The sequence below is a fragment of the Mustela erminea genome, chromosome 5 (genome assembly GCF_009829155.1).
Source record: "Mustela erminea isolate mMusErm1 chromosome 5, mMusErm1.Pri, whole genome shotgun sequence".
NCBI classification, from domain to species: Eukaryota; Metazoa; Chordata; class Mammalia; order Carnivora; family Mustelidae; genus Mustela; species Mustela erminea.
The window spans coordinates 65,245,606-65,273,604 of record NC_045618.1 but is presented as its reverse complement, the minus strand read 5'-3'; the positions used below and the strand labels follow the sequence as shown (position 1 = coordinate 65,273,604).

Sequence of the window (27,999 nt, the reverse complement as noted above, 5' to 3'; positions counted from 1 at the left end):
ATCAGTCCTGAAAATGTATGAGGACTAACTCAAAATGGGTTAGACTTGAACATCAAGACTTAAAACCATTAAAACTCCTAAAAGAAAACACAGGCCATAAGCTCCTTGACATCAGCCTCGACATGATTTTTTGAATTTGACACAATTGAATGAAAGCAGAAGTAAACATGGGGAGCCACATCAAACTAAAAGGCTTCTGCACAGCCAAGAAAACCATCAACAAAGTGAAAAAGGCAATCTGCCAAAGGAGAAAAAATATTTGCGAATCATAGCCGGTAAGAGGTTAATACCCAGAAACTATAGAAAGAACTCATACAACTCAATAGCGAAAAACCAAGTAATCTAATTTTAAAAAGAGCCAAGGATCTATAGACATTTTCCTTTTTTCTTTTTTTTTAAGTAATCTCCAATGTGCATGCTCTACTGACTGAGTCAGCCAGGCACCCCCAAGCAGACATTTCCCCAAAGAAGACGAACAGATGGTCAACAAGTACATGGAAAGGTGCTCAACATCATTAATCATCAGGGAAATACAAATCAAAACCACAGTGAGGTATCACCTCACACCTGTCGGAACAGCTACTATTAAAAAGACATGAAATAACAGGTGTTGCTGATGATGTGGAGAAAAGGGAATCCTCAAGTACTGTTGGTGGGAATGTAAATTTCTGACCCCTGTGGAAAACAATATGGAGGTTCCTCACAAAATTAAAACTAGAACCACCATGTAATTCAATAATTCCACTTTTGAGTATTTAGTTGAAGAAAATGAAAACCACTACCTCAAAAAGATATATGCATCCCCTTGTTCACTGCACCATTACTTACAATAGCCAAGATATGGAAACAACCTAAGTGTCCACCCATGGAGATGAAGACACAAAGAAAATGTGGTCTGTCTGTACACAGTGGAGTATTATTCATAGTCATAAAAGGAAATCTTGCCATTTGTGACATGGATGGACTCAGAGGGCATGACGCTAAGAGCAATCAATGAGACAGATAAAGACAAATACTGTATGATATCGCTTACATGTGGAATTTAAACAAACAAAAGGAACAACAAAGCTCACAGATACAGAGTACAGATTGGTTGCTGGGGTGAGGGTGGTAAGAGGTGAGTGAAAGAGGAGGAAGGTCAAAAGATACAATCTTCCAGTTATGAGATAAATACATCACAGGGATATAATGTACAGTGTGGTGATTGTAATAAATAATACCATATTGCATATCTGATTGTTGCTATGAGAGTAGATCTTAAAAAGTTCTCATTGTAAGAAAAACTTTGTGACTATGCATAGTGACAGATGTCAATTAGACTCTGGGTGGTGATCATTTTCCAATATATACGAAGATCAAATCATAACATCATACATCTGAAGCTAATGTAATATGTCAATTATACCAAAAAGAAAAAGCTGTGTGAGAAACACTGACCAGATCACAACCACAGGGAGCATGAGCATGCTGTCTGTGTCACTAGCATTAGACACTTTGAATAGTTTTGTTTGTCCAGGTTTGTTTGGGTGGCTGGAAGCAGGGGTGGAAAGAAGGCAGCCAGCTGTAACCCCAACAAGCAGAGTGCTGGCTCACAGTGGACCAGACTCCATTCCTTCCACTGGTCATGAACAGGTCCCACCTCATTCCTGGATGGACCAGGAGACCACTTCTCTGGCATGATGTGAAAGTTCTAGAAGTTGCCTTTCCCTCTACTACCAAAAACATGTCCCTGTTTCCTGTCAAGTTAAAAAATAACTGTAAATTGTTCTCTTTAAATGACCGAAAGGGTTATATTGCCTAGGAAATGACCTCAGTTACTATTATGCCTGCAGACGGTTTATTTAGCAGAAAGTTCTGGTCATGGAGGGAAGGGGACACCATAATCCTCCCCACCCCCAGAAAGATTTAAGGACCAATTTCAGACATTGCGGTGGGGTGGGGCAGATGAGATAGACAGAGGGATTTCCACATTCCCCTTTAAGGAACTCATAACTAGGGGGTCATCTGGTTCTTACCGGCTCCACACACAAAGACCTTGTTCCCCAAGGTGATTCCAGCTCGCCGGCAGGCATGGATCCCCACAGACAGTGGTTCAATCAGGGCCCCTTCTTCAAAGGTGACATTGTCAGGAAGCCTGGGGTGTCATTCAACACACTCAGTTAGTCCCTTTGGGTTAATAAAAACAAGAGCTAATATTTACTGAGCATTTATTAAATGCTGAGTAATTTACATATATTCCCTCATGTAAATCCTTGGAGAGTTCTGGGGCAGGTAGTAATACTCCCATTTTACAGACAAGGAAACAAAACCTTGGAGAATTAAATGACTTGCTTCTAAGGTTCAAAACTAGTGAGAGGCTCAAAGGGTTTGAAATGGAAACCAGATACGCCTGATTTGAGAGCCCAGGCCACACTGCCCTGCTCTGAAAAATGTTTTCTTTGGACAAGTCACTTCAGTAAATGAACACATTATGTTTGCTTTAACATGTTATCCAAGACAAGGTATGGTATGGCTGTCACTAATAAATAAAGAATTTCAGGGCCCCTGGATGGCTCAGTCGGTTAAGCATCTGCCTTCAGCTCAGCTCATGATCCCAGGGTCCTGCGACAGAGCACCACATCGGGTTCCCTGCTTAGTGGGGAGCCTGCTTCTCCCTCTCCAGCTTCCCCTGCTTGTGTTCCCTCTCTTGTTGTATCTGTCAAATAAATAAATAAAATCTTTTAAAAACATAAAACTAAATAAATGAGAAGTTCATCTAACAAGAGGTTAATATAACCACATGTCAGCATCTCATCTGCTTCTCAAACTTATGTACAACAATCCCAACTATGAGCAGCTTTGCAGAACCGTGATTTAGAACCTGGTATCACTCTGTTGTCCCCATATGGTATGTTTCAGAAGAACCACATCTGATGGCAGCAGCTGCCTGGCTGTCCCTGGACAGGTCATGATGGGGAAAGGGCCTGTCTTCCGGCAGCTGATTAAATGCTGTGTCACCTTCTCCACCGAGCTCTTGGTTTTCACTTGAGTCCACTTGACCCTATTACCTACCCCACTGACGATGACAGTAAACATTTGCATAAGGCTTTACAGATTAAGGGCTTTTTCATCCATTATCTCATTTGATCCTCACCATGACCTTGTCAGGCAGGAAGGACAGGCTTTATTTTTACCTTTATTCTACGGAAGAGGAAACTGAAGCCCAATGACATTCAGAGACTTGCCCAAGGTTACAAGGCTGATGAGCTGGAAAGCAAGACTTGAAGCCAGGTCTCCCCACTCCACATCCTGCCTGTCCCATTACTAGCTGCCTCTTGGTACAAGTGGCTCTGTGGATAATATCTCATTTCCGCATGGTCCTTGCTGGCCGGTAGTTTTATTCAGTGCCCCAAACCTCCCCATGCTAGAACATAAAATCCCTCAAGTTTGAAAGGAAAGACAGGTGGCAGCCAAAGTGCTCATTCCCGTGATGCATCACGGAATAATGAGGCCCGAAGTTTGCGGGCCGGCTGCCCCGCCTTCACCCCCCATGCCATCCCTCTGCTTTTCTCCCACAATCCCCCCACTTCAATCCTCATCTGCTTAGATTGCCTCCGTCACCCCTTGTACCCACACCATCCACCCCACCGATTCTATAAAAGGGACAAAAGTTTGAAATGAAATAATGAAGACTCCCAAACTCTTCCAAGGAACCGTCAAACCACACTTTCTCTGGGTCCTCCTTCCCCGACCTTGTTTAGTGGGGATTGAGGGAGAGGGAGGATGAGAGCACCCTAAGCTGCTTCTCCGCTCCAATCAATCATGACTTTATAAATACCACAGAATAAGACAACTTGGTGGTTTTCACAATAAGGCTGAGGGAATAACCAAAGGGTAGAGGATGACCAAGAAGCCAAGGGGGAAGCAGGAAGATAAAAAGGTCGGTAGGAAAATAAAGAGGTTGTGACAGTACAGGATTCCTCATACAGAAACCAGAGAGGAGGACGTGGGTCCAAGGCTGATGTATGGACGTGAGCAGAAAGCACCCTGGGAGGAAAGGAGAGATGGGGGGTTGCCTGTCCCCTATTCTGCCCTCCCATTAACATCACCAACACACCCTCCTCCACCACACCTATCCCCAGTACAAGGCTCCCTTTCAGACCTAATCTGTACTTATCCCCCAGACACAAGGCCATGGCTAGGATACATCATGGCCCCACTTACTGAGCACCTACTATGTGCCAGGCCTCATGCTGAATACTTGATATGCTTTTCTCATTGAATTCTGTCAGTAAGTCTATGCATTTCATCATATTGGTGCTATTACCATCTCTATTTTACAGACAAGGACCTTAAGGATGCAAAGTTTAATAGTCTGAAGGTCACACAGTTGGTAAACAGCAGAGACCCATGGTCAGTTTTAAACTTTACCATTTTGCTTTTCTGCCTTTCAAGAAAACCTTGTTTGGTACCTCCACTTGGAAAGGGCCCCGACAAAGTGGGCTGGGTCAGGAACCACTTGCTGAAAGGTGGACTCTACACCCGTAAACTGCTTTCTTCTAGAGCAGTTAGGTGTTGACTTAAACTTATCATGAGGTCTGGCCTGTGACCCCTCTCAAGGCTTGCAGTGGGCACTAGAAAACTCAGATCTGTCCAACTGCCCCTGTGACTGGCAGCTAGCCTCCTTCAGGCAAGCCCCATCCTGGCCAATGGAGTCACAGCTGGGGCCAAGCCAGAAGGGAGGAAAGCATACCTGCCAGAAGGTCAGAAGGAAAGTGGCAGATCAGCACCCACAGCTCCATGGGCTGGGACCCATGTGGAAGGGGCAATACTTCGCCTCTGCCAGATACAAGTCCTCCCCCCAAAACCACTTCGAGTTGGGATAGGGTAGTGAGCCCAGGACAGGAACCCAAGCTTGACTCCTGCCTCTTCCCTGTGCCCAATTAGCCTCCTCCCTCCAGCCTCTGCACCCCTCCACCAAACTGCCCACCTCACCGCTCTTCTTACGAAGGTTAATTCAGATAAATGGTGCAAAGCACTGATGACCACAAGGCCAGGCATGGAGTACTAATAACTGTGACTCCACATGCATTGCCTTATTGGGTCTTCAGGTGACTTAAATGAGACCAAAGCAGCAGCAGGTGATGTCATTTCCCCCAAAGTCACTCACTAGGAGGGAGGGGATCCAGGGTCCCGGAGCTCAGTGCTGGCTCCAGGCCATGCTTCCTCAGGAAACCCCCAGTGGCTGCTGTTACTGGTGTTGTGAGCATGGTCACTGCTGTGCTAAGTTCTCTTTCCTGGGAGCTGCCCTGGAAACCAGTAATGGAGAACAAACTACAGCAGGTTATCCGCAGGATAGCTGGAGGGGAGTGAGTTTGGCAACAATCTTCTACTGTTGCCCTAGGTGAGGGGAGCTCAATGCCAAGACTAAACCAAGTGGTGTGAGTCAGTCTCGGCCCTTGGCAAGCTACCTTCCCTCAGTGCCACCAAGAAGGGCCTGTCGAGGGGATGCTTCATGTCTGGAATTATGAACTGAAAAGAACAAATCACCACAGGAAACTAGAAGAAAGAACCCCAACCAAAGGGGGAGAGGTCCCAGGTGGCCAGGCCAGGTCTCGGGCACTAACTTGTAGCAGAAGTCAGCGTTGTGCTTATAAAACCGGCAGAGGTTCCCGTCATCAGGGGGCGTGGCACAGAAGAAGATGGATGGCGACAGATTGTACCGGCCAATCTTGCAGAATTCATCCATTTCTCGCAGAGCGCCAGGCTCGATGGCAACACGATCCCCTGGAGAGGAAAATGCGAGTGGGGGCAGCGTTTCTGTGAAGGAGGTCATGCTCCTGGGCAGGTGCCAGTGGGGAACTCTGTCCCAGAGAGCCACCCCCCTCCCTGGGACCCAGGGTGCACCAGACAAGTCCTATCCTAGAGCTGCCACAGAAAACTTGGGATGCAGGATAGACTCACACTCTGGGAGAGAATGACCAGCCCACTTCTCCACAGATTGGTCTGACCTACCCTTTCACCCACTCATGGAACAAGCCAACCCTCCACCCCCAGCTCCACAATCACTTCCCAGCTTGGGAAACAGAGAAAAGCTCCCTCTCTAAGGTAAGCCAGGACCCAGCTCAAGCTGCTGTGTGGGGTTCGCAGGCTTTTTCCACTTCACCTGCTTTGAAAATATGGGACAAGTTCTCACCAAACACAAGAGCCACAATTATGGCATGTCTTAAGTTCAGCCTGGTTGTATTTAGATATAACTAGAAGTTAACAGAGTCTTGGGTTAGGAGGCTGGCTCAGGCAAAAGACCCAGGGAGGTCTGAGACTCTGGTGGAGAATAACACTCAGGCTTGTGAACTAGTGTCCTTCTCCTCTTGTCCACTTGTCTCTGGTTCTGTTTTAAGTTAATATTTAGGTATTGATAAAATGGGCCAGATTACATGGATCACTACATGAATTCTGATAAATGTACTCACCTGTGTAATATGAACACCCATCATCATACAGAACATTACCACTACCTTGGAAATGCTTTCCTTCGTGTCCCTTCCCAGTCACTCCTCACCCCCTATCCCCAGAGGGCTGCACAAGGTGAGCTGGGGCCTCCTTAGCCTGACACGAGTCACCCGTGGGAGGTTTGCCCTTTACTAAACAGACACGTTAATTTTATGTCTTTTTGTGTTAGAAGTGCCTATAGAAGAGTGCAGAGTCCTGCTATGTAGCTAGTGTTCATTAACAATAGTGGGGCAGTGATGGTACTAGTAGTAGTAGTAATGTAAGTAGTATTAACTATTTTTGTTGTATTTATCATTATTATAACTATCTGAGCTGGTGTTATTGAACAGGAAATCACACTCTAAGATAGATAGCCAGATTGTATAGAAGTTAGGAATTCTTCCATGCCTTATTGATTCTTTAAGATTTATGTTAGAATTTTAGAAACAAACATAAAGAACTACTCAGTGAGTGCTCTTCTTCTTTCTAGACTAGTTGATTAGAACTTTCAGTCCAAATCAGCAAGGGAAACACTTCAATAAAAATTTTTGTGTTTTACAGATGCCTGGGTGGCTTAGTCTGGTTAAGCATCTGCCTTCCGCTAAGGTCAGGATCACAGGGTCCTGGGATCGAGTCCCACATGAGCCCCACATCAGACTCCCTGCTCAGCAGGAGGCTGCTTCTCCCTCTGTTGCTCCCCCTGCTTGTGCTTTCCCTCATTCTGACAAATAAATAAATAAAATCTCTAAAAAAGGACCCACAAAAGTCCCTGCAACCACCAAAATGTGCTCTTCCACCTGTAGGCACCCCTCTCTGTTTTCTCTGCAGCCCTTGCTCCAAATTACGTTCTAACACTGACAATGAGTTCTTCAAGCTAGGATTCAAGATCCATCATCATCAGGTGGGGTTTTGTACGTCTCAGTTTTGTCTTCTAATGATTACGTTATAATAAAAGAATAATAACTCACAGTTGTATAGTGCTTTTTAAAGAGGGAATTTTATACAGATTACTAATTTTTAACATCCTCACTAACTCCCCAACACAGAACCTCTACTCTGAACAGCACAGAATTATTAGCAACCCAGATATGTTACACTTGCCTCCATAATTTTATTTTTCTGTTCCTCTTAACCAGAATATTCGCTTCTGACCTCTTCACGAACTCAAATACAAAACTGTTCTCAGTTCTCCAGTTGCTGGACAGCCCAGTGGTTCTGAGCACTTGCTTTAGTATCAGAAAGACCAAGGCTGGGACCCCAGCTTGGGGTTCGCTGGTGTGGGACCCCGGGCAATCACCATGGTTTGCTTTCTTCATTTGTTAAGGAAGAAAATAATGCCTACATTAGAGTTGTTTCAACAATGAAATATATAATTATACATGTAAATATTTAACATGGAGGCTAACAAATAGTTAAATCAATGAATATTAGCTGCCTTTTTCTTCCTGTAATTATTATTGTTCAATGTCCAGCTCAAAGACATATCTCCTCCATGAACCTTCTTTAACACCTCTGCCTACAACAAATGCCCTTTTCTTGAACTGTAAGAGCCCTATTCTTTTTCACACCTGATAGCACAGTATGGTTTTTTGGAAGATTTTATTTATTTATTGGTCAGAGAGAAAAAGAGAGCACAGGCAGGCAGAGTGGCAGGCAGAGGCAGAGAGAGTAGGTTCTCTGCTAAGCAAGGAGCCTGAAGTGGGACTCGATCCTAGGACCCTGTGATCATGACCCAAGCTGAAGGCAGCGGCTTAACCGACTGAGCCACCCAGGTGTCCCACACATTATGGTCTTATTCTCTAATTACTTCTATTTATATATGCCCTGATGTCTGATCTCCCCAACTAGATCAAAGTATCCAGGGATTGGCTCTTCTCAATTTTCTGTATCCCTCAAAGCACCTGGCAGAAGGTGGGACCCATTGTAGATGCTGACCAAGCACTTCTTATAACTTAAAGAACCCCACTCTGTTTTGACTGATATTAAGGGATCTTGTCCCACAGGTAAGAATCAATCAGTGGCTGTTGGGAACTACGAATCTTCCTCTTGGGGATAATGCCACAAAACCTCAGGGGCTGCCTCGACTTCTATTCAGAATGAAATGAAATCCAAGTCCAGCTTCTTTAGGGCCTGACAGTTCCTCTCCATGTAGCTGTGCTGAGGCAGTCTCATAACTGACACAGAATGGTGTCTCCTGCCATCCTTCTCTTTATCTCGAATCATCTGCTGTCATCACCAGGCTGTACAGTGGCCTCCTCAGCAAAGGAAGGATACAGTCAACAGCTGGCCTTGTACACAGCTGGGATATAATTCACTGTGTTGGGGAACATCACAGGCTACCACTGAGAAGTCCTCCCTCTAAGAGAATGAAGTAAACAAGTCTAGAAAAATACTCGTGGTTTTCCAGTCATCCAAGAAGATCAAAGACTACATCCAAGACCCTGTTTCTCAGCAGGTGGAGGCAGTTTGTGTTTCCTACGGCTGGAATATTTCCCTCATCCCTATACCTAGCTTATCCCTTCACTGCCTTCAGATGTTGGGTTAATTGTTCCTCCCTCAGAAGAGCCAGATCTGGTTAGAAGGTACTGATCAAACCGCTATTCTTCTCAGGCCCTCAACACAACAGTAACTAAGCAGCTGTATGTGTGTTCCAGACCTGTCTTCCTCTGTGAAAAGTCACATTCCATGCGTGTAGAAATGGAGACTGTCTTATTCACTGCTGGGCTTATTCACCCCGGGCTTCATAGAGGGTCCGGCCCCAAGAAAGTACACACAAATATTCATTTATGCTGAGGAATAAATAAATCAGTTAGTTGAAGGGTTTTGCTGACCTGGTTTTAGGTGCTTGACTAGTGATCCCACTTTTACAACTGTCCCTGAAGCTTCATGACCCAGCACCATGGGCTTTTCCACAATAAAATCACCAATTCGACCATGCTGCCAGTAGTGGACGTCTGAGCCGCAGATCCCAACAGAATGCATCTTCAGCAGCACTTCTGAGAAGAGGAAGGAGAAAACAAGTGAGGGAAGGCACAATGATGCCTCTGCCGTCTGAGGCACCACCATGCTTTCCCTCTGGACTCTACTTATTGGGGTGCCTGGGTGGCTCAGTCAGTTAAGCGTCTGCCTTAGGCTCAGGTCATGATCCCAGCATCCTGGGATTGAGCCCCACATTGCGGTCCCTGCTCCTTTTTCTCCCTCTGCCCCTCCCCCATCCATGCTCTCTCTCATAAGCTCTCTCTCAATAAACAAAAATATTTCAAAAAAACAAAAGCAAACAAACAAACAAAACCCCCAAAGAAAAACAGTAGTTGTGCTGTGAGGGCATTTTCTAGATGTAATTAACATTTAAATAAGTAGACCCTGAGTAAAGCAGAGTACTCTGCCTAATATGGGTGGGCTCTACCCTGTCAGTTGAAGGCCCTAGGAGAAAAGACAGGTTTCCTGAAGGAATCCTCCAAGGCTGAAGCATCAACTTTTACCTGAATTTCCAGCTTGCTGGTCAGCCCTACAAATTTCAGACTTGCCAGTCCTCACAATCATATGAGCCAATTCCTTAAAATAAATCTCCCCTGCCCTGTCCCTAGAGACATATATAATAAACCTATATATAAACAAATGTATGTAATAAATCTCTCTTGGTTCCATCTCTCTGGAGAACTCTAATATACTGTATAAACAAGATATTATTAATAGGAAAAAAAATGTATCAACTGCCTAAGGGAAAAACTCTTTTCTAGGAGATAACTGATGCCACACAATTAATATGCTATGCCTGCTTCTTACCTATCTTGACAGAAAGGCTGGCAAAATCTAGGCTTGGCAACACTTTGTGAGCTATCTACGTTCTTCATGCCTGTCGTTTTGTTTAAGAATGCAGCTTTAGTTTAAACCATCCAAAGGTTTCAAAGGGTATTTCCCCCTCACGGGTTTGAATATGTGAGATTTGTTGGTATTGTTGTTGTCAGTTTTCCAAGTTAAAAATAATGATGCTACCGAGCCCCTTTGCTGAAGTAAGTGTTGAAGGATTACTGGCCTGGTCTGACTCAGATGACCACGTTGCAAGTATCTCCCTGAGAAAAAGCTCTGTCTTAGAAAGACAAAGAGACCTAAAGCTCTGCGGTGCATTCAGGTGTCTCACACCCTGCCCTTGCCAGAGATCACCATCAGTCCACCCCAGGTGTGGCTCTGTAGAAACTTCTCTGTCCTTGGCCTTGGTAACAGAGTAAGAAATGGCAGGGTGCAGATGGAGATCAAGGTAGAGGAAATCATCTGAGTTCCCTCTCTTTAAAGTTACCAACTTATAATAAGAGGTTAAATCTGACTTGCTAGAATGCCAGCTGAAATTTACCATCATCTCTCCTTCTAATGCAAGGGCAGCAAGAGACAAGTGAGAGTAGAATGCCGGGTCAGAGAGAGAAACAGCACCAGGGTCCTTTGAGTCCAAGACAGCCCTTGTTTGGCGACTTCTAGAATCCATACCGATTTCTCAGGACATGGTGAGGGGCCTCTTTCACTTCTCTGAACAAGGTATCTTGGTGAAAATGCTTCAGCCCTAAATATGTATTACATGCTGAACACTGATAGAAACAGCTATTGTCTGTATGTTTAAATAAGCCAGTTGACCTTTGAATAGCAAAGCTCTGGGAGCTCCAGGAAAGCTGCCTTCAGTCTGATGTTCACACATCCCCAACTCACCCAGGACAGAGAGGAGACCCGAGTGGTTGGGTATGGGGTGAGTTATCTATAGACACTCTTCGCCTTACTCTCTGCCTCAGTTCAGAGTCCTGCAGATTCTGAAGTGGGACTTCATGGTTGGGAGGGATTGGAAAACTGTCAGCAGGTTATCTGCCCCAGGAAACAGGGGCCATGACTTCCCCAGGTACACACAGCACTCCAGGAAATGTGCTTGTCATCTGGGTCTTACAGGCTTGCCCAGTGAGAGGCCAGAGGACTGGAACAAAGGTGGCAGTAAGCCTGTCCCAGAGTTGATCAGGATCCTGGGGCAGCACTCCATGCAGCCCCTCCCATCCCCACTGGACTGAAGATCCTAGTCTTCCTAAAGTGATGCTCTCTTTCTAATTAAGAGATTAAGTTCTACAGACTCGCTCATTTTCAAAGCTTTGGTTAGGGTTAGGACAGGATCTGGCCACTTGAATAGCAGTTTAAAGTACACAGAGTAACCCAACTCTAGGTTAGGTCAAATGAGGAACAACTGTGCGTTTGGTCTAGAGAGATATTTTATGTCAAAAACTCTGGGACAAGTCATCAATCTGATACGGTAACTCTTGAATCTATCTAGTCATGCTGTGGATGACAGACTAGTTGACAGCTTAACAAAAAGACAATTGTTGTTGTTTTTAAGATTTTATTTATTTATTTGAGAGAAAGAATGAGTGGGGGGAGAAAGAGAGGGAGAAGCAGGCTCCCTGCTAAGCAGAGAGCCTGTTGAGGGGCTTGATCCCAGGACCCTGAGATTACGACCTGAGCCCAAGGCAAATGCTTAAATGACTGAGCCATCCAGGAACCCCCAAAAGATAGTTTTTAATTGGAGGCAAAGTCATAAATAATAGGGAAAAAGGGGTAAGGAACAATGCACTGGTGTCTTCAGGTTAATAAGAAACAACAAAATGTAAGTCGAGTATCCCAAGGACCTACCATTTGGGCCTGGTTCAGGGATAGGATAGTTCTCCTGAAGGAAATAAAAACAGAAAAATCATTTAGCATTCATAATAACTTTCCCTAATGAGTATTTTCAACTGTTTAGTCAATGTAGAGTTTTACTCAAATATTTTTTCTAAGAATGAACACAGGTTCAGACCATAGGGCAGCTGCGCGGATGCCTGAGGGGGCCCCCTAAATCGTGCTGTCTCTAATTCCTTACCTCACCCCACCCCATGGTGCAATTTGCCCTAGACTAATAAAAAAGTGTACTAAACGTTCCCCTAGGCAGAAAGGATGTTTGGACTGCCATCCATATCAGATCCTTCCCTTCTCAAAAAACACATTCTTAAGATAGAGATTTGTTTGGTCTGGGAAACTCTTACAGGGAGAAGGGTGAAGGCATCTGGTAGTAGCACGTGAGGGCTTTGACCTCTAGACACGCTGAAAAAAATGCACACTGCTGCTCTTCCCTTTACATGCGCACACACCGACCAGCGCTCAGCCCTCTCTTCTGAAACCTCCCATGTGGAGTTTTAGAGGCCCTTTGGGAACACACAGGACCTGCACCTCGGCCACTCCCCAGGTTCAAAAAGCAATCTGAGCTATTCGGAATTCATAGCTATTATGATTATTTACCAACTCTGCTTCCCACTGCAACGAGCTGGGAAATTCATGGTGACAAGAAGGAAGGACACTGTGTGGCCAGATCCAAGGGTTCATTTTATGAATTCCTTGAAGGTGGCCAAGACGACAAGGGAGGTGAGATGTTCACTGAACCAGCTATGCACCAGGCAATGTTCTGGCTTTACGCACATCATGGCACAAGGCCCACAGTGTGCAGAAGAGAAACCCAAGGCTTGGAAGTGAAGTAAGTTGGTCAAAGTCATAGCGCCACAGAGTGGCTAAACCAGGACTAAACCTGACTCCTCAGCATGCCTCACTACATGCCACTGCACACCAAGGTGGAATATACCTTTTCTCCTTCATTATCTCTGCCTCCAACCAAGCCAGCCCTGAATACCTGGGGGAAAAAATCAAGCTCAAAGCAACACCTGGGCCCACCAAGTAGCCCTGGGTCGCTCGCTAGTGATTACTACTGTAAACATTTGTTGGAGACAGAGCGACCAATTTTTGCCCTACCACCCCCCATAGCTGCAGTGACTTTCCTAGACACTAGAGGGTGCTGTGCAGATAGCCTGGCTTTTCCCTAGTGGCTGATTGCGTATTACCTCCTTGCAAATCAGCATTTCCTTTTCCTTCTTTCTTGCTGACTGGAACCACCCTTACAATTGGGCTGGGCTCCTGACTCCCCTCTCTGCAGGAGACATGCCACAGAAGCACAGGACCGTGTTAAGATCAGCCCTTAAGTCTGTAAATGTTATCCTAAGCAAGGCTGTGGAGATCATGGTTGAGAAAGTTATCACCACATGATTACTAAAAAAAACAAAACAAAACAAAAACAACTTGCTTTTCATTTGTGGTTCCTTGGAATGACGCTGGCCACAGTCCTGTTTGCTTAATCTCTTTTTCTGTCTCAGATTTCAGTGATGATATTCTTTCATTCACCCTATTCCTCATCTACCAGTTTCTTAGCTCCCCTGAGATCCCCAGCTTTCACTCTTACCCCCGCAGCCCTTTCATCCCCAAAGTTTTGTTATCAGGCATATTTTTCGGAACAGGATTTCTTACCTTTCTTGAATGACAGTTAACAAAGGGATAAAGGGGAGTAGAAGTAACTGTTCTTTCCTGCAGTTATGTTGGTCTTCCAGCCTTTTTCACTTCCGGTCAGAAATACATCACATACATATCCTCCCTTCCAATCCCTCCAGGTCTCCCCCAACCTCCCCCAATCAGTCATGGAAATACTTCAGGAAGAACTCTCTGTGGGAGCTTAGAATCATTCCAGGTGCCTCTTGCTTCCTGTTATCTTGGATTTATTTCCTAAATATATTTTGTTAAATTAGCCTGAAGGTTTATTTCCTAAATAGATCCTCATGGGCCTCCACTCTCTACTTCCACCCACAGGGCTGAGTTCACACCCTCCGAGCCTCTTGCCTGGGTTGCAGTAACGGCCTTGACATGAGGAGAAATCAAGGGAAAATGCCTTTTCCCTCCTGCAGCTGACCCGAGTAGAGCAGGGGAACTCACACTCTGGAACTGAGCGATGTGCAAACCCAGGCTCCCTTTGCTAGTTGCCTGACCTCGGGGCACTTATGCAAGCTCTTTGTGCCTTTGATTTCCCTCTCTGCGTAATAAGGATAATCATCAGACACAGTACCCCACTCACAATAAGTAAATTAGCTCTTGTTACAAAAGAAGTAGAACCGAAGTCCTATTTCCTATCATTAACTCACAGTATGATTGAACCAGCTCTGGACAATCTTCCTTGTCTTTTTCCTCTTGCAAAGTGCACTTTTTCAGAAACTGTTTTGGGGACAAGTTATTTCCCTTGTTGTCATGTCAATATTAAGAAAACTACAGTGCTCCTTAAAAGGCTGGCATTTGGGAGAAAGGGAAATAGGATTCGGGCAGTGTTTTAGCCTCATTCTACCAGGTGTTGTAAAGTGTGTCAAGCCAAGTTCCCTGCCTTAGAGTGAGAACTTGGAGGCTGGCCTCACCTGGGGGCCTCCAAGCTCTCATTCACCACCTCCTCCCACCTGCAAGGCCTCCTGACAACATGGCCACGAGCTGCCCCCCACACTTATGAGCAGAGCAGGCGACCTTACTTTGCTTAAACCTTCCACCTCAATTTTCCTCCTCCCTTGAGCATGTTTGGAGCATAGGAGGAAAATCCAAAGGTTTCCTAATTGGCCATTTGGTCATAAATGGCTTTATTCTAGCCGCATTAGCCCTGACAAACTTGGGGTCAAAGTAGAAGGGTCGACTCTCCCAAAGTCCACTGAGCCACACTCCAGCCCATGATCTCAGGGCTCCAACCAGCCTCCTTCCGCTAACAATATTTCTTAAAATACAAATCCCTTTAAAGTGCCCAGTGGCCCTGGTGGACCCCCAGGCTCTGGAAGCCTCCTGCAATTCCCAGTACACCCTGGGGCTCACTCCCTCACCTCCTGGGACCACTTCCCCAGCTTCAAGTTTCCACAAGAGGCCGGAAGTGAAGGGAAGGGAGATATCTGGGGTGACTTCCTAATGCTTGTGGGAACTCAGGGAGATGGAGGTTTGGATGGGTTGGAATTGCAGCGCCTGGGGACATCCTGGTGGTGGGGGGGGGGGGGCGGGGGCGGGCTGTCCAATAGGTGGCTGTACTCCTGGGACCGAGAGACACAAGGGCTGACTGAAACTATCACCTCCTGTGAGAAGACATCCCTGTCCTCATGGGGCTGGGAAGGTGGTCCCTTTCTCTCCTTTGAGCTTCCCAAGCACCTAGGACTGGACCCACACAGGATGGTTAAAAGTCTATTTCATTCTCAGCTGTGATAAGTAAGTCAATTTTTAAAAATTAATGTCCCCCTAATTCAAAATGCACAAACATAACCGTGTATGATTATACCTGTTGATGGTTCTATAAACAAATATATGAAGTCTCTCATCTTTGTTGGATGTTCTCATGTGTAACATTGATTAAATGCTGCGTTCAGGTCTAGGAAATGGGACATTTACATTAAAAAAATTATTTATCTAGCTGACTATCACTTCGTAAAATCTGAATATATTCCCTCCTTTGTGTAAATCCGATTTTGAGGGAACTGCCAGTTTAACAGCCACACTAGAAGACTTACCAAGTGGATGCCAATACTGTGGAAAGTACATATTTCTCCCCCTTCTTAATTTCTCTGTGATACACTTTAAAGATTTTATTTGTTTATTTGACAGAGGGAAAGGGGTGGGCACAAGCAGGGGGAGCTGCAGGCAGAGGGAGAGGGAGAAGCAGACTCCCTGCAGAGCAGGCAGCCTAAGTGGGGCTCAATCCCTTGACCCCAGGATCGATCATGACCTGGGCTGAAGGCTGACACTCAATCAACTGAGTCACCCAAGCGTCCCTCTGCCATGCGGTTTTAAAAGAGAAATTTCCAGGGGCGCCTGGGTGGCTCAGTGGGTTAAGCCGCTGCCTTCGGCTCAGGTCATGATCTCAGGGTCCTGGGATCGAGTCCCACATCGGGCTCTCTGCTCAGCAGGGTGCCTGCTTCCTCCTCTCTCTCTGCCTGCCTCTCTGCCTACTTGTGATCTCTCTCTGTCAAATAAATAAAATCTTAAAAAAAAAAAATTAAAAAAAAAAAAATAAAAGAGAAATTTCCAAAAAATAAATTGCAGGATTTAATTTCCTGTTGTTTATCTGGTTTGGGTCTTGCTTTATTACTGAAACATAATTAAGATAAAGGGAAGTGGTATTTCTTCCATTTATTTTCTTTGGTTTTTTTTCAGGAGTTTTATATTCTATTTTCAGTGCCTCTGACTGATAAATCTAGTTCAGGTGTTAAAGGGTTAAGTAGGCTGCATTTCCTCCTCACTCTTGCCTGTAATCTCCCAGTTTAATCCAGCTGCTACTTAAAATGTATTACAGCCCTTTAATTTGATCTCCATCCCTCAGCTGGTGGGAAAAATAATCAAGGGAAGAAAGAGACTGTGATGCTCAGGACCACTTACTTGAGCTGCCAGTGTCGATGACCACCCCCCCCCCATTAAATAATCCTCTCCTCCTTACCCCAAAAATCTTAACAGTAAAGTACATATGTGAGGAGGAGATATTTTCAAATGTGTTATATTACAGACATGGAATTATTTTACTTTATAACAATTATTATAGGGAGGCCCGGGAGGCTCAGTCGGTTAAGCGTCTGCCTTTGGCACCCATCATGATCCCAGAGTCCAGGGATCGAGCCCCACCTCGGGCTCCCTGCTCAGTGAGGGGTCTGCTTCTCTCTCTGCCTACTGTTCCCCCTGCCTGTGTTCTCTCTCTCTGACAAATAAATAAATAAAACCTTATAACAAAGCAATTATTACATATTCAAAGCAGTTCTTTTGACCTAGGGTATAATACATTTCCTCAAAGGGCCAAAACTCAAGAAGTATCTTTGTGGGGCCTAATTAATATTTAAGCTTGACGCAAACATGTTTTCTCTGCACTTTATAATTAAACATCAACCCATCATTCTAAAAGAACGATTTTCCCTTTAATTTGGTCTTTCCTCAAGGGGAGCAGAATTTGCCATCCCAAAATAGATCTCTTTGACAAAAGAGTTATTTTAGGCTGATTATTTTTAACAGACAGCAGACTTAGGAAAAGCTCGGAAAACTGAAAAGTTACCTTCTCCTTTTGTAAGGGTGTCTCCCTCTCCATATCAGGAAAATGACTAAACCTCTCTTACCAAAGAAGGCGGCAAAGATTTAAATTTGCCTAACAACCATACCCTTGTGTACAGTGCTTTTCCTGAAAACTTCCCATAACTGGCTTCCCCTACTTCAACATCTTTTGTCTTTAGCTGGAAATAGTACTTAAGGTGTACCTTGGGCCATTTCACGAAATGACTCAGTTTTCAACATGCCTCCCATACGTACATTAACTACACATTATTGAACTTGTTTTTCTCTTGTTAATCTTCCATTACAAGGGGTCTCAGCCAAGAACCTAGAAGCACATCACAAAACAAAACAAAACTAAACAAAAATCTGACTATCTCGCATCCCAAATCCAGTGTTCAGTCCCCTGCAAAGGGGGCCTGGGTTGTTCTTTTCTTCACCCTGGCCAGATGCTGGTGCTTGAAATGTGGCAGAGCTGTCAGGAGTAAGGCAGATAAGGTGACTGGGTGGCTCAGTCAGTTAAGTGTCTGCCCCTCGTTGGGCTCCCTGCTCAGTGGGGAGTCTGCTTCTTCCTCTACCCCTCCCCACTGCTCATGATCTCTCTCTCTCTCTAATAAATAAGTAAAATCTTAAAAAAAAAAAAAAAAAAGGAGTAAGACAGATAAAGTGTGCTCAATGTGGTTGATGGCCTACTACTGATCTGTGATGCAACATGTACAGAAACGGAGCATTTGGAAATATTTACCACATTTTGACATTGCTGCAACATCAAAATACGGCAATACAAACACACTGGTCCATGGCTGCAAATACAAATAGAACTGGTGTTTCATCTGGGATCATTAGTGAAGCACTACATCAAAGGACCCAGCAGCTGCCCCATAATACAGCACACACTCAACATGTTCATTCTCTCCGTTTCCCTTACCTGTCCAGTGAAACCCAGAGCATTAAAAAAACCAAAGCCACCCCCAGCCCCTAGCAGCAAAAACAGCTTCTGGGGATAAAATCTCATTCGACTGTTTTATATCCCAACTTCATGAACTAGTAACTCAGAGAGAATTCATTTCCCAATCAAAAGGAATTTCTGTATTTCTCAAAACTGACCAAGAGGCACAAAGTAATTAAACTGGTAAATACAGATGAATACAAGATTATTGCCTGGGTCCACATTTATTACAATTTAGTTCAGAACTATCCATACATGGGAACCTGTGTGGCCCAGTCGGTTGAGCACTGGATTCTGTATTTCGGCTCAGGTCATGATCTCAGGGTGGTGGTGATGAGGGGACAGAAGGGAAGCTGAGGACCAACGAAGCACAAGATGACACCCCACAACCACCCCCCCCCCCCCCCCCCCCCCCACACACACACACACACACACACACAGCCCTTCTGGGTGGATTATGTGTGACATTTTTCCAGGAAACTTCCAACTATCTTTTTATCTTTTTTTTTTTAAGATTTTATTTATTTATTTGACAGAGAGATCACAAGTAGGCAGGCAGAGAGCGTGGGCGTGGGGAAGCAGGCTCCCTGCTGAGCAGAGAGCCCAATTCGAGATGGCAGGACTCTGAGATCTTGACCTGAGCTGAAGGCAGAAGCTTAACCTATAGTGTCGCCCAGGCGCCCTACTTCCAACTATCTTAAAGTTAATTCTTTGCCAAGGGAAAAACCACCTTAGCCACTTAAGCAACCAACCCTTTAGTATCCTGAGGGCCTTCTTTAGCATATGAAAGTCATTTTAGACACCTCCCTTTTTTCTTACCCCAACCCCCAAGTATATAATCAGACATTCCTCACAACTCCAGTACTGCCCCTCTTTCTGCCCTGGGGTCCTGTCCTAGTTGCTTTAATAAAATCCTTTTTGCACCAAAGACGTCTCAAGAATTCTTTCTTGGCCCCTGGCTCTGGACCTCACCCATCAGTGGGATTGAGCTCTGCACAGGGCTCCATGCTCAGCAGTCTGCTCCTCTCCCTCTCTCTGCCCCTCCTCTGCTCATGCATGCACTCTCTCTCAAATAAAACTTCAAAAAAAAAAAAAAATCACCCATGTATTTGAAGGTCTTGGTCTTTATCTCTTCCTATGCTGAGATGATTTTTTAAAATTTTTTAGTAATCTGTACATCCAATGTGGGGTTTGAACTCATGACCCTGAGATCAAGAGTCCTGTACTTTTCTGACTGAGCCAGCCAGGAACCCCTATGCTGAGAAGGTTTAAATGTCTGATTCTCCTAGGCCCTAGCCTCCCATATGCTGGGCCTTCTATAGGCACCATCTCATGGTAAAGTCTGACCGAGGGCAGGCTGCCCCCCAAATGGGCTGTTTTGGCGTGTGGATTATTTTGAGTTGAAGGCAATCAAGGTCCTACAGGCTCAGGAGAAACTTTTGTCCCTCCCTTAACTACAAAGAAGAATCTAAATTGGAGGGTCTTGACCACAGATAAATTTTATCTGAGTAATCCATCTATATGGGAAGGGAAATATTTATTTACTAAACATTTATTCTTTTTGATCTTCCTGTGAATTGCATTCATTCCCTTTGAAGTTCCAAGCCCCTACCTTCTAACCCCCTTAGTTCAGAATGACCAGAGACCTCATTTTGTCTGTCTTTCGCATTTCCTTGTATGTGTGGATTCTCTGTTTATATAAACTATTAAACTTGACTTTCTCCTCTGTTAGTCTGTCTTATGTCACTTTGATCTGGGGTCCAGCTAGAACCTTTGAGGGGTCAGGAATTCTTGTTCTCTGACACCTTTCAGTCCTCAACCCCGAGATGAGAACTCCTGTCATGCCCATTATACAGATGGGAAATTGAAGCAGAAAGTAGTCTGGTGAGTCACACAACTATTAAACAGCAGAGCTGGCACTAAACCCCACTCTGGGCCTCAACCTGGCTCATGACTTCATAACTGTTTCCCTTTAAAGAGGACCTCAGTGAGCTGTACTTTAAGTTGACACTTATTGCTGACAGGCTTTTGCCTCTTTGACACATCAGGCTGGCTGCCTCTCCCCCTTGCTCTATTTAAAATAGGGAGGGGAAAGTAAAAGTCCTCCCCCCCCCCCATATTTGTGTTTCCTCATTATAAAAGACAAACCACCAACCAGTGTGTGTGTGTACACACATACACTCACTCTCTCTGATTTACCACCCAATTTAGAAATGCCCAGAGCCAAGGCACCATGCAGACCTGAATCCCCAGGCCAGGGAGTTCTGGAGCTGCCAGGGTCCTTCCCCTGCTATGGCCAAGGGGATCACTAGCTACATAGCAGTCAAGGAATTTAATTTTTCCTTCCCTGCAGCCCCAGTATCAAGAAAGAAAAGGGAATCCTTCCTGCCTTCTCCATAGGTAGGAAGAAGCTAGACGTTAAGTTTCCTTCCTGGCAGGTGGAAGATGGCAGGAAGGTTGAAGAGGCCCAGGTCAAATGTCCCCCAGAGACCGCTGCCATGGATGCTGACTGGTCCCTGGGCTTGCCTGAAGTGGGATGGCAGCATCAGGAAGGGTTGAGCCCTTGCTTCCTGCTTCAGGAACCCTTCTAAATCCTGCTTCAGATTTTAGAAATGGCTTGTCCCCAGACTATTCCCTTCACACGAGCTCCCGAGGCACAACCATTTCTATCAGTGGACCCTGACTCCGGCAGGCCAAAGTGGCCACAGCCTGCTATGCCCAGGAAATCTTGGATTTCATTTTGGTTCTCCCACAGAAAGGAGAACTGGTGTTGGCTCCCAAAACTGCCCTAGGGCTGTTCCTCCTTGTTGCTTCCTTGTTTACTAATGGTACCACCAACCCCCAACAACTTACCTATTTGCCTTACAGGAGGGGGTGGAAGGGCAGAGATGCTCGATGGAAGTCAGGGGACTCTCTGTGGAGGTGCTGGGGGTCCTTCTCTAGAGGGAGCGGTGAGGGGCCAAGAGGGTCTGTGTTGAGGCACAGGCATCTCTCAGGCAGCACAAGCATCCCTGGTTACTCTTCTCAGCGGACAACTTTCTGCCCCTTCACCTGAGTGTGGGGCTCTCTCCAGGGTAATGTCCTCCACTTGCTGCCTTCTCACTCTGCACATCCCACTCAGCCTAGCAAGCTCGTTCATCTACGAACTCCCACTAGGGTGCTGCTTTGGTCAGGGGAAGACAGAGTTGTAAACCAAATGAAGTCTGTCCCTCAGTCATTGTGACAACCACCCCCCACTTACATATTCCCAAATGCCTCATGGGGAGGGGGTGCAGGACTGCTCAGTAAAGAAGCGGATGACTCCTGAATTTACATCTCTGGCCCAAAAATCATCCATAGATCCCAGATCCCTAGAACCAAGGTAATTTTTCAAAGATACCTTGCTGTCCCGTCCCAGAGACATCTTAAACTCAAACCTGATCTCATCATTCTAATCTACTCTTTTGTCTAGTAAATGATCCCACCACTTCCTACTCTCAAACAGACCTGAGGCCCTCAGGAACCCACCCTGAACCCTTTCAGTGTACCAATCCCACAACCACAGGCAACATTCTCTAGCCAGTTGTTTTTTCCAGAGCCTTCAGGACACACCTACCCCAATTCCTCCCTAATACAAAAAGCAGATTCTAAGGCAAAGCTGATAAAATCAATCTTTAAAAAATGTTTATTATTGTTCATAAAATCAATTTTAAGTTCAGCTTCCTACCCCCTCCAATCTTCAAGGCTTTGCTCTAGAGAGCAGTGACAAAAGAGAGGTCATGTGGCAGTGCAGTGGGGGAGCATGAGTTTAAGAGTTAAGGCAAAGCAGATCCTGGGATTGCAATTTTAGTTCTGCTACATATTAGGTCCATGACTTAAAGCAGGGCTTGAGCAGCAGGAGAAGCAGATCCTGTCCACCTCTCCAGGTTCAAATTCCATTCAGTACATCCCACTATTTGCAGGGCCAGGAAACAGGATTTATAATCTAGTACTTCATGTATCTTTGCACTTGTTTCTATATTTTCCTGAATGACTCCTACTTATCCTTCAAGATACAGGTCAAGGAGCATCCATCTCCTCTAGGACCTCTTTCCTAGGCCAAGGGTCTCTTCCTGTGAGGGCTTTACTCTGTGTAGTCTCCATCAAAGCCCTCACACTCTCATTGTTAAGTTCATCTCATCTATCTCCCTAGAGCAGTTTGAGGGTAGGGGCTGCTAGCCCTCGGCCCAGTGCCTGGCATATGGCAGACACCCACTCATCTGATACGTGTTTGTGGAATGAAGGACTGAGTTGGAGATCACTGCAAGCTGCGCTTAGCTGTACTACTTAGCCTTCCTTACAATACCACCTGGTGCTGGGAGCAATAAACACTAATAACGTCACTTTAATTCAGGACCTTGGGGTGAGGTTCCACAGTGAGTGGAGAGAGCACTGGACCCGAGCTCTCATCTGGGCTCTGTTAACTAATCAAGCCTGTCACCCTTGGGCAGCACCTTAACTGAGGGAGATGGGAGAGTGGCTCAAGGCAGGAGTTTGTAATCTGGGGTCCACAAACCTCTAGAGAGTTAATGGAGGGACTTAATGGAAGTCCACAAAAATCTCTGAAACTGCTGCCAAACTCAGTCTATTTGGATTCTGTGGGGAGAGAGACCACAGATTCTCAAACAGTCAAGAACTGCTACTCTGGATAATCTCCTGAGTCTCTCCTATCTAGATCCTAGTGCATATTCTCTTTGAGGAGGAAGGAAGCCCCAGGGAGCAGCAGAGAGGGCTGGCACCCGTCCCACGCACCCACTGCCATCTCAGGCCCATCTGAGATGGACTTTGTCAAGGGACCCGTTACACGACCACAGGGCTGATCCTGCAGCACCCTGACTTTGGCCCTGCGAGCCAGAGAGCAGATGAAAAGGTATGGTGCCCCAGAGGCATATACACAATGCTCTTGAAGAAACAATGGAGCCAGATCAGAGGAAAATGGCCGAAAGTGAACCAAGTGTGGACTAAGGGCGGTAAGGAGGAGAGAAGTTTTAGAGACATGTACACTATCCAGATCCAGAAGTCTGGCATAGGAACAGGGAACAATAGGAGTCCTGGAGATGCAGCCGGTGCTGGAAGGAAAAGAGGCAGCAACTGGCATCTTCTGAGTACCTAATTAAGTGCTGGGTACTCTTGTGATCATAATAATCCTGCAAAGGAGTTATGAGCCCCACGCAAGACAGATTAAACACGAGTCCCACGGCTTTTAAATGTCCCTGTGGCCCTCCTTTCTGCCCTGCACCGTCTTCCAGGAGAAGTTCAGGGCATGTCCTATATCAGGGAGCCTCCTGGGATCTCTTTCCATGTGCAATGACAAGGAGCTAGACTAGACTCTGCAACTGGAGGAGGCGGCAGAAGGCTTCAATCGGGTTTGCAAACTTCCTGGGCTCTGGCCACGTGCCGGCCACGGGGCTGGGCTCCGGGGAGACACGCGACAAGAACCTTCCTCTTAGCACCTTACACCCAACAGCCCCCTCCCCACAACATGGTAACCAGCTCTGATCCGGGTGGCCGGGACACGGAGGTGAGGGCCATCGCCAGGCTGGAACTGGCGAGCTGGGACCGCGGCTGAGTCCGGAGGCCAGCAGGGCAGGGTCGGACTAGGTCTCCCTTCCCCCTTCCCGTTTTACCAGGCGCAGGTCTCCGGGTCCGTGCACCACCAGAGAGAGGTTCTCGGGCTTGGCCGCCGCCATGTCGTTTTCTCCCTGCCGGGCCGGGACGCCTGACGGTTCTGATGGTAGCCCCGCGAGGGTTGAGGGTTAGAGCCAGGAGGCCCCGCTTGTCAGAAAAGGCGCACGCCCGGCCCGGGGCGGGGCTTCCTCGCCCCTGACAACCGGGGCGGGGCTAGTGTTGGGGGGGCGGGGCCTCCCTGCGACGCTCCGCCGTTTGCCCTTAGGGGGTTCGGGAGGGGGCAGGGGGAAGGTTGGAAGAGGACTGCGGAGGGTCCTGGGGAGCAGGCGGGAATACTGGACGCCGCAGCCATCTGCCGACGCTGGTGTTTCTGTCCGCCTCCAATTCAAGGGAACATGGCTGCATTGCAAGTAACCTGCAGAGGCCGCAGCCACCAGACCAATGTCCTCAGACTTCAGCTGCAGAAGGAGGGGGTTCTGCAAAGGGGAGCAGAGTCTCGGGACCAGCACTGAGATTCTGATAGGGTAAGCCTAGGTCTTACCTATGGGTGAAGCCGGGGGGGGGGGGGGGGGCGGGGTGTCTGTATCTGTAGTAGCATTGGAATGCTGAGGCTGCAGGTAGGGTTCGGTCTATACACAGAGAAACAACCCGCACGTTCTCCCAGCGTCCCCAGCATCCCGCCAAGCGCCTGGTACTAGTAAGAGTCAGTGAATTGGAGTACCATCCCATGGGATTGATGCATCAGAGTAAAAAAGCTATGAAATAGAATCTGCAGACCCTTTCAGAGCAGCTGGCTGTGCTTCTTATAATGAAAGTGGGATTTCTGCCTACATTCTTCCTTCAAGCCTCTCTTTCCTCAGGAGTGAAGTTGTACTCCAAGGGGAGAGCTCAGGACAGGCCCAAGTCCATAAACGCTTTTCCCTCCTTTGAGAACAGTGCTCAGGTTTTCATTCCCTACAGCCTCTCCCCAGGCCCAGACATACCGCTGGATCATTTTATCTCCTCCAGGAGACTTGCCCCAGTGCCCAGCCCTTGAAGATATCTCCCTGTGGCACTCAGTGTATGACCCGCAAGTGGGTCACATCTGTAACTTTCACCTGTAGCCATACTTTCTGCAAATGCTCTGGAAGGCCACTGAGGGCAAGGCCTTATTTCTTTCTTTTTTTTTTTCTTTCCTTCTTTTTCCTTAATCTAATAAATGTCTTACTTTCCTTTTACTTTCAATTTTTTTTTAAGATTTTATTTATTTATTTGTCAGAGAGAGAGAGAGCGAGCATATGCAGACAGTATGGCAGGAAGAGACAGAGAGAGAAGCAGGCTCCCTGCTGAGCAAGGAGCCGGATGTGGGACTCGATCCCAGAAACGCTGGGATCATGACCTGAGCTGAAGGCAGCCGCTCAACCAACTGAGCCACTCAGGCGTCCCTTACTTTCAATTTTTAAACAGCTTTATTGAAGTATAATTGGCATATAGTAGACAGCCAATATTTAAAGTACACACTACGATAAGTTTTGATATGTGTGTACATCATGAAGCTATCATCATATTTAAGACAATGAGCATGTCTGTCCCCCTCAAAAATCATCTCCCTATCCAAAGCAACCATTGCTTCTCTCTCTTCTCTACAGATTAGTTTGCATTTTCTAGAATTTTATATAAATGGTATAAAACGTGGGTATTTATTTTAGTCTGGCTTCTTTTCACTTACCACAGTTGTTTTGAAATTCATCCAAGTTGTTGCATATAGCAATATGTTCATTCCTTTTTATCGGTATATCAATATGTTCATTCTTTTTTAGTGCTGAGTATTGTTTCTGGGTGTGGATGTACCATAATGTGTTTTTCATATATGTGTTGATGGAGACTTGGGTTTTTTGAAGTTTTTTACTATTACGAATATGGTTGCTATGAACATTCATGAGCAAGCTTTGATATGGACAAAGGCTTTCCTTTTTCCTGGGTTGTTGGGTCATTGTTACTCTGCATTGAGCCATTGGAGGAACTTTTAAACTGTTTTCCAAAGTGACTGTACCATTTTACATTCCCAGCAACTGTGTGGCTGGAGCGGAGAGTTCCAGTTTTTCCAAATCCTCACCAACAGTTCATATGGTCAGTTTCTAAAAGATTTTAGATATTTTGGGGCGACTGGGTGGCTTAGTCGGTAAAGTGTCTGACTTCAAGAGTGTTTTGTTGGAGCCCTTGGGTGGCTCAGTGGGTTAAAGCCTCTGCCTTTGGCTCAGGTCATGATCCCAGGGTTCTGGAATCGAGCCCCACTCAGCAGGGAGCCTGCTTCCTCCTCTCTTTCTGCCTGCCTCTCTGCCTACTTGTGATCTCTGTCTCTGTCAAATAAATAAATAATAAAATATTTTTTTAAAAAAAAGAGTGTTTTGTTGTTATTGTATCTTTTTTCATTGTTTTCTTTCTTGAATTCCACATATGAGTAATATCATGGTATTAGTCTTTATCTGACTTCTTCCACTTAGCATTACACCTTCTAGGTCCATCCATGTTGTTGTAAATGGCAAAAAAAAAAAACATATATATACACACACACACACACACACACACACACACACACACACACACTCTTTTTCATGGCTGAGTAATATTCCATTATAAATATATACCACTTCTTCATTCAGGTATGGATGGACACTTGAGCTGGCTCCATATCACGGTTATTGTAAATAATGCTGCAGTAAACATAGGGATGCATATATCTTTTCAAATTAGTGGGTTTTTTTTTCCCTTTGGATAAATACCCAGTGGTGGAATTCCTAGATCATATGATAATTCTCTTTTTAATTTTTTGCAGAACCTCCATCCTGTTTACCTCAGTGGCTTCACCAGCTTGTATTCCCACCAACTGTGCATGAAGGTTCTTTTTACTCTACATCCTCACCAATTTTTTTTTCCTCTGGAACCCTTGCTAATGCCTTGTTTTTATTTTTATTTATTTTTTTAAAAGATTTTATTTTATTTATTTGACAGAGAGAGAGAAATCTCAAGTAGGCAGAGAGAGAGGGGAAGCAGGCTCCCTGCTGAGCAGAGAGCCTGATGCGGGGCTTAATCCCAGGACCCAGAGAACATGACCTGAACCAAAGGCAGAGACTCAACCCACTGAGCTACCCAGGTTCCCCAAGGCCTCATTTTTTTTTTTTAAGATTTTATTTATTTATTTGACAGAGAGAGAGAAAGAGCACAAGTAGGCAGAGAGGCAGGCAGAGAGAGAGAGAGAATGAGGGAAGCAGGTTCCCTGCCAAGCAGAGAGCCCAGTGTGGGGCTCCATCTCAACCCTGAGATCATGATCTGAGTCAAAGGCAGAGGCTTAACCCACTGAGCCACTCAGGTGCCCCTCAAGGCCTCATTTTTAAAAACAGAATTTGGTAAAGTGTTTTGGACAATGAAGGAGCTCAAAAAAAAAAAAAATTTGATGATAAACATGGATCAAGCTCTGGAACCTCAGTCATAAAAATGAAAGTATGTGTCAGGGCAGGGGTATTGTGTGACAAAGCAATAGGATAGATTTTTGTAGGGGACTTGTAGAGTCTGTCATGTTCATTGCTTTGAGATCTATCCCACAAGGCTAGACTATACTTGGCAGGTCCCACCAGCACCTCCTGCACTCAGCTTCTGAGCAGGCTTTGGTTGGAGAGATGGACTAACTCGGAGTTACCCAGCTTCATTCATACACTTGAACTTAAAACTCAGCTTTCCCCCCTTGCCTTGTTGAGTTCTTCACAGTCTTCCAAGCATGGCTTTCCAGTGGGTGAAGCTGACGATGGAGAAAGGCCTAGGAATGGCTTAAGAGCGGTGGGGGAGGGGGAGGCACTTGAAGTAGACACTCACTGACTTTTCAGTTGAATAAACAGAACACCAGAACCAAAGCTGAGGTTTGACACGAAAATATGACAGAATGGCCGCACTCTGGAGAGATATGTGTTCCCTCATGAGTAATAACACTTTGAAACTGTCTTAAGGGTTGTTGCCTAAGGGTAAAGAGATTTGGAAAA

General features: G+C 45.7%; 1 protein-coding gene and 1 long non-coding RNA gene across 2 annotated transcripts in view; one reads left to right on the top strand and one right to left on the bottom strand.

The window, feature by feature from the left end:
• Positions 1–24,185, bottom strand: part of SORD (sorbitol dehydrogenase) — a 32,423-nt gene extending 8,238 nt beyond the window's left edge. Inside the window, exons 1-5 of the mRNA XM_032343570.1 lie at positions 23,986–24,185; positions 12,130–12,163; positions 9,303–9,467; positions 5,607–5,766; positions 2,016–2,134 (exon numbers count right to left, since the gene is read on the bottom strand). Coding sequence (XP_032199461.1) covers positions 2,016–2,134; positions 5,607–5,766; positions 9,303–9,467; positions 12,130–12,163; positions 23,986–24,048 — 541 coding nt within the window. The 5' untranslated portion in view covers positions 24,049–24,185. The remainder of the gene's footprint in view (positions 1–2,015; positions 2,135–5,606; positions 5,767–9,302; positions 9,468–12,129; positions 12,164–23,985) is intronic.
• The window catches only part of LOC116591010, a 77,968-nt gene continuing 74,106 nt past the window's right edge, over positions 24,138–27,999 (top strand). Inside the window, exon 1 of the long non-coding RNA XR_004285803.1 lies at positions 24,138–24,510. This is a non-coding gene — a long non-coding RNA (uncharacterized LOC116591010). The remainder of the gene's footprint in view (positions 24,511–27,999) is intronic.